This window comes from Lactuca sativa, chromosome 3 (genome assembly GCF_002870075.4).
Source record: "Lactuca sativa cultivar Salinas chromosome 3, Lsat_Salinas_v11, whole genome shotgun sequence".
Classification (NCBI taxonomy): domain Eukaryota; kingdom Viridiplantae; phylum Streptophyta; class Magnoliopsida; order Asterales; family Asteraceae; genus Lactuca; species Lactuca sativa.
The window spans coordinates 163,781,089-163,788,479 of NC_056625.2; the positions used below are offsets into that span (position 1 = coordinate 163,781,089).

Sequence of the window (7,391 nt, forward strand, 5' to 3'; positions counted from 1 at the left end):
CTTGTAACATGTCGAGCAAGGTGTATATCTTTATGTGAATATATGTTATTGCAATAAATGACATTTTGTCTTAGTATATAGACATGCATCAGTTAACAAATGGATTTAGATATATAGAACATAGAAGATAACAAATTATTATAATCAAAGTACATTAATTACATACAAACATTTGATTAAACTATGTTAGGTATAGTTTATGATACATTAGATAACACACTCATACAAAAAGGGTACATATAAAAAAAGGGATTTTCATTACATTACATGTAAATTCATTAATGACATTTGGGAGACATTCGCTTCACATTACCAATAAGTCTTGTATTGTAACCAGAGTCTCATGGAGGGAGAGCATGATAGTTGTATATAGATCTATATTGGGTTTGACAAACCCACACCTTAGCTGCGTGCAACAGCTAGACCGGCAGGTCTGGGGTGACAAATGTCATAACAATTCCGACGCCTGAAGAACGTCGTTCCAGGCCATCTAGGTCATAGCATGGTTATAATAACTCACATTAAGTATTAACAAACATAGAATTTATAGGGATTTCATTGAAATCAAACGAGTTTATGTCGATTTAAACTTGCATTGTTTTACTATAAATATGACAAATTATTTGTATATTCCGGTCTTTGGGTTTTAAGACTACATTTACACATTAAGAAAAATACTGGATTTTTTGGAATGGACACTACTTTTACAAGAAAAGGTTTTCATAATTGCATAAAAAAACTTATGAGCTCACCAACCTTTGTGTTGACACCTTTTTCAAACAACTTGTATTCTCAGGAAATCACTAAACAGGTAACCAAGTGCTTTTGAGGATGGGACGTTAAGGCATCAAACATTTTACATTTTTTTTCAACATATTGTAATTGATTTGGAAACATGTAAACTCATACAATGATGTAACTCTTTCAATTATATTTATGTTGGTTGTGTTTACTTTAATCACTATTACAATGGTTGTTATGATACTATACATGAAGTCGTCCACCCTCGGACGTTTCCGCCATCCTTGGTTTGGGGGTGTGACATATTTCAAGGTTGTAATTCAAGGCTTCTTACTAGATATGAAGTGTAGGGAAGAGTACTTATGATATAGAGCCTTGAAATGGTTGATTTTGGCCAAGAACACTAGTGTGTGTTCTTGGTGAAACTTGAAGATTTGAAGATCTAGTTGAAATGAATGTTTTCATGGATGGAATCAAAGGTTGTGACTAGGAGATGAAGTGTAACAACAAATCAAGGAAAGAACACTTACGTTTTTATGATCCAAGATGATGAACTCGATGATACTTGAGAGGATTTGGAGGTGTTCTTGAGTTGGAAATGAAATAATGAAAGAAAGGTAAAGAGTATGAGGTCATATAGGGGAGTTCACGGCCAGGCTTGAGTTTACGGCCGTAATCTCCACAAGATGGAGTTTAAGGCTTGAATCTTGTACTATGACGTTTAGTAGATAAATTCCAACACTTATTCCTTAAGTGTACTAGGCTAAAACTCCTTAAAAAGACCTTTAACAAGGCTATAAATCATTAGAAATGAGTTTGACTCTTAGTTGAGTTGACTGACTGAGCTTATAATGCAAAAATTTTCAGGTTGTCACAATATTTCTTTCTACTCGATTCCTGATACAACCCACAATGTAACAAAGTCTAATCTTCTGCATATTTACCCTTTTAATGAAGATATAGAGGCTCAAGATCCATCTATGCCACCTGATCCTTTAGCTCATGACACACTCACTTCTTCAGAGAGTGCCTCGACTTCACCTATTCCTGAGCTTGCTCCTTCGATTGTTGAAATTGAGGATCCCCCTCCACCACCACCCCTCAGGAGATCTACTCGTCCTGTTAAGTCCACCAAGCTACCAAATTTTTCTTACTCTACATATTTAGGACCATTTGCTTCATTTATAGAAAGCATCCATCATCTGTCTGAACCTGAATCATATAGAGAAGCTGTTTTAGAACCTCTTTGGCAGAATGCTATGGCTGAAGAACTCACTACTCTTCATCAGACTCACACATGGGATTTGGTTTATCTTCCTCTTGGGAAACACACGATAGGTTGTCGTTTGGTGTACAAGATAAAAAACTATTGGGTCTGTTGAGTGGTACAATGTCAGAATCGTAGAAAAGGGTATTCCTAACAGTATGGTTTTGACTACGAAGAGATATTTTCCCTAGTTGCAAAGACGACAACAGTCCGTACTATGATTGCAGTTGCATCCGTCCGACAATGGAAGATCTTTCAAATGGATTTCAAGAACGCCTTTTGAATGGTGACCTCCATGAAGAGGTTTATATGAATCCTTTCCTAGGAATTCTGCACCGTCCGAGTGAGGTTTGTCGGCTTCGCAAAGATTTGTATGGTCTCAAGCAAGCTCCTCGTACTTGGTTTAAGAAACTCTCCATAGTGATTACTTCTCTTGGATTTGTCCAGAGTAATCACGCTTCTGCTCTGTTTGTTAGATGCTCGATTGCAGGACGGATTCTTTTATCCTTATATGTGGATAACATGATTATCACGGGTGATCACCATGGTGGCATTAGGTCTTTGAAGCATGATCTAGCTCATCGATTTGCTATGGAGGATTTGGGCTTGCTGCGCTATTTCTTGGGTATTGAGGTACTCAGTCTACGAAAGGGTATCTTCTTTCCCAGACTAAATATATATGACTTGTTTAGACGGGCGGACCTCTGTGACAATCAGACTGTTGATACTCCTCTTGAAACCAATGCACGATATTCTCCTACTGATGGTATTCCTTTTTCCGATCTGAATCTTTATCGCACTGTTGTGGGAAGTTTTGTCTATCTCACAGTCACTCGTCCAAATATTGCTCATGTTGTTAATGTTTTCAATCAGTTTGTTACGGCTCCTACCTCTGTTCATTAGGGAGTTGTTCTCCATATTCTGAGATATCTTTGTGGCACTCAGTTTTAGACCCTTTTGTTTCCCTCGACATCTTCTCTTAAGTTACGTGCCTATAGTGATGCTGATTGGGATGGCGATTGTCATGATCGTAAGTCCACTACTGGATTTTGCATATTTCTTAGAGAGTCTCTAATTTCATGGAAGAGAAAGAAACAAGACGTTGTCTCTAGATCTTTCACGGAGGCTGAATATCGTGCTATGGCTGTAAATACATGTGAGATTATCTGGTTATGGTGGCTGCTTGCGGATATGGGAGTTCACATTTCTTCATCTACTCCCTTGCATTGTGATAACAAAAGTGCGATATAAATTACAAATAATTATCTTTTTCATGAGCGGACAAAGCACATTGAGATTGATTGTCATTTTACCCGTCTTCGCCTATAACTGGGGACCATTTCGCTTCCCATTGTTTCATCAACCTTGCAGCTTGCGGATAATTATACGAATGCTCTATCGGCTTCTCGGTTTCGGTTCTTGTGTGACAAACTCTCAATGCGAATTTTTGCGGCATTGTGAGTTTGAGGGGGGATGTTAGCCTAAATATTATTAGCCCACTTGTTTATGAGCACTTTAGTCTTTAGCCCATTAAGGTTTTTTTCTAGCTAGTATTTATATCTGTTTTATTCTTTGTAATCTTAATTCTATTTCATTGAGAACCCTTGTAATTTCTTTTTATCACAATCATACGACAATGTTATCAAATAGAAATTGATAGAATGTGTATTGGCTGAATAAGAAAGAATCTGAATACACCTATCATGGAAATATCGTATAATATCATCAAAAACTCCATAGCACTTACAATGGTACATTACATATAGATATAGGTTTGTGTGTGGCTAAAAATATACACTTTTCTATTGTATCTAGCATGTTTTCATGATATAACACCTAAGGAACGAAATCCGTTCAAATGGTTCCCTTAATACTTATTAAATAAATTGTAAAGTCGACTTGAAATCCTTTCCTACAAGATTTTCTAAGCCATGTTTTTTTTTTCTGCCTCTAGGACAAGTAGTGTGAATGTCAGCACTGTTGTTGCCCCTGCACCAATTTTACCATCTAAAATTACTGGAAAGATTGTTGAGCAGGTACCCATCCCTTAGAAATTTCTTATAATCTCCGTTTAACTTCATTTTCTTTAAATGTTAAAAAAGATGCTACTTCACTACTATTCTGCCTAAGAAACAAAGTATGTTGATTTATCTGTGATGATACAAGATTTAAGTTTGTTGCTATTCGGCTAAAAAAATAAAGTATGTTCAGTTGCCTATAATGGTAGAAAAATTCAAGTTGGTTTTGGCTAAAGATAAAGTATGTTTCCTGTAATGGTATAAAGATGTATGTAGGTTGTTATTGTGCAATTTGAAAAGCCTTTATTTTCGGTTTCTTGTTTTGTTAATAAGTGTTTTGATGTTTGTTTAAAGATTATGAAGGAGTGGAGTGTGGAGGTCCAGGAATGAACCACAATGTTCTGTAAGCAAATGGGAATGTTCTTCTTAAACTTAAGGTGATTCATAGTCATACCCACCTATTTTGATTCTTTAATTGAAGAAGAGTGGAATACTTCATTCCGTTGGAATGAATGAAAATTTCTTGTATTGTTTTTTACATTTGTTACTATGTAAATTAACTCATATTTTAGTGTATGTGAAACAACCCAAAAATACAACCCAAAAATTTCAATTTTTATCATAACAAAAACATGAAATCAAGTGTCTCATAACAACATCATACGTCGCGTGTTTCAAAAACCATGATAAAATACTGAGAGAAAGAAAACTGTATCACAACTGTATCCGAACATATCAACTAACGGAATCAACTCCCAGGACAAAAACTGAAGCTGTGGTGTGTGCGATGCCATCATCCCGAGCTCATCCCTTTGCTTGCGGAAGTACCTGAAACCAAAACTGAAACTGTAAGCACGAAGCTTAGTGAGCTCCCCCCAAACTACCACATACCACATAATAACATATAAGCACAGACTGGGCCTTGCCCACTGCATCGGACCGAAGTCCGGGCTAACTGGGGCCTTGCCCCCTACATCGGACCGAAGTCCAAAGCTGACTGGGACCTCTGTCCCCTACATCGGACCGAAGTCCGAAGCTGACTGGAACCTTCGCCCCCTACATCGGACCGAAGTCCGAAGCTGACTGGGACCTCTGTCCCCTACATCGGACCGAAATCCGAAGCTGACTGGGACCTTCGTCCCCTACATCGGACCGAAGTCCGAAGCTGACTGGGACCTCTGTCCCCTACATCGGACCGAAGTCCGAAGCTGACTGAACATAGCATCAACATATCAACTAGCATAAACACATAAATCCTGTCTGAGCCACGGAGGCGTCAAACATTCTAGCTACTGCATTGGTCCGAAGTCCAGAAACTACGGCTAACTGAACGGGCCGGCATTGTGGCCTTAGACCCGTTCCTACTGAAGGGAAACTCACCTCGTGAACTGGCTGCTGTGTGAATGGCTCTGGAAGCTAACTGCTGCTGCTCCGGTATCTCCCCGGCTACAAGTCCATAAACACACTCAATCAAATGCTAAACACTACACTGGGGTAAAATGACTCTTTTACCCTTGGTCAAAGTCAACTCTCTCGGTCAAAGTCAACCCATAGTTGACCTGACTCGCCGAGTTGGGCCGCCAACTCGCCGAGTCTCTAGTCTCACTTCTCAACCCTACTCGTGGCTACTCGTCGAGTATGGCGTCGACTCGACGAGTACCCTCTCGATCCAAGAACTCAGACAATCTGCATCCGACTCGCCGAGTCATATGAACAACTCGACGAGTTGTTCTTGAGCTAAGAAGATTGCCTTGGACTCGTCGAGTTGTATGAACAACTCATCGAGTCCCTCCATTACTGAGTCTGCCCTCCAACTCACTGAGTCCACTCTACTACTCACAGGCTTCCACTCGACATCACTCAAAAAGGGGAAAAACGCGACTCGCGACTTGACTCGCCGAGTCGTTCTTCCGACTCGCCGAGTCACATCCATGCAGCTACTCTAAAATCGATTCTGCTTGAATCCAACGTCTAAAACTTATAGATTTGGGCTTCCTTAGCTCGATTAGCACGTAAAGATTCTATCTTTACGTGCCCATAAGCGACCAAGAAGACAATAAGGCTCAAAAAGCATAATAAAGGCTAGATCTAGGGTTCTTATGCAAAGCATCTTCAAAAGGCAATAGATCCGGGCTCTACAACTCCTAAATGAACAGATCTAGGGATATCTCGACCTATTAAGGCATCCATACAACTATAAGGCTTGGAAAATGCATCAAACTAGCCCTAGAAGAGTTCTAATGGAGGTCTAAAGCATAAAACAGAAGGAATCCGAGAAATACCTCAATGAACTCTGATTTTGCCCTTGGATCTTTGCTCTACACCTCTTCTCTTTGCTCCTTTCTTCTTCTTCTTCTTCTTCAAGCCTTCAAAATCCACACACAAAAGCACTTAAAACAATAAGGGATGGATTAGGGTTTTCTCACAGCTCTCTGAGGGTGAAGGAGGCGAGTTTGGGGCACATAGCATTGCTTAAATAGTGAGCAACCCGGGGATTTAGGGTTTCTTCCAGGCAGGCAGACTCGCCGAGTCGCCGACTAACACGTGCACAAAAACTCGACCCTACTCGACGAGTCAGGCCACAGACTCGTCGAGTACCTCAATGAAACTTTTAAATAAGTGCCACAGGAACAACATACCAGAGATGGGGCGTTACAATTCTCCCCCACTTGTCTCAGACTTCGTCCTCGAAGTCTGCTACGGCTGAATCTATAAATAACTCTGGGTAGTGCTCTCTCATTTCTTCCTCAGCTTCCCACGTCCACTCAGACCCCTTCCGGTGCTGCCACTACACCTTCACTAACTGAATTTCCTTGTTCCTCAAGGTCTTTGTCTTCCGGTCCAGAATCGCGATCGGCCTCTCAATATAATTCAGGCTGCTATCAACCTGAGTATCGTCTAGGGGAACAACTGCTGACTCATCCACCAAACACTTCCTTAACTAAGACACATGGAAAGTGTTGTGAATCTGGCTAAGCTCTACAGGAAGATCCAACCGATAAGCAACCCGACCCACTCGGGCCAAAACCCTGAATGGACTAATGAACCTGGGGCCCAGCTTGCCTCTCTTCCGAAACCTGATGACACCCTTCCAGGGTGAGACCTTCAGGAGGACCATATCGCCCACCCGGAACTCCAAGTCTGAACGCCTCCTGTCGGCGTAGCTCTTCTGCCGACTCTGCGCAGTCTGCAGTCTACTACGGACCTGCTGAATCAACTCGGTCGTCTTGAGCACCACCTCTGTGCTCCCAACGACTCGCTGACCGACCTCGCCCCAAAAAATCGGGGTCCTACACTTCCTCCCATAAAGCATCTCAAAAGGAGGTCGATCAATGCTCGCATGATAAATGTTGTTATACGAAAAT

The 7,391-nt window shown here is 40.8% G+C and overlaps 1 protein-coding gene across 1 annotated transcript; it reads left to right on the forward strand.

The window, feature by feature from the left end:
- Positions 1 to 2,251: 2,251 nt before the first annotated feature.
- LOC111890352 (uncharacterized mitochondrial protein AtMg00810-like) lies at positions 2,252 to 4,416 on the forward strand. The gene is made up of 5 exons (XM_023886477.1): positions 2,252 to 2,902; positions 2,993 to 3,177; positions 3,963 to 4,044; positions 4,211 to 4,267; positions 4,381 to 4,416. Exons 1-5 carry the CDS (start codon positions 2,252 to 2,254, stop codon positions 4,414 to 4,416), a joined length of 1,011 nt encoding a protein of 336 aa, XP_023742245.1.
- The last annotated feature ends 2,975 nt before the right edge of the window (positions 4,417 to 7,391 follow it).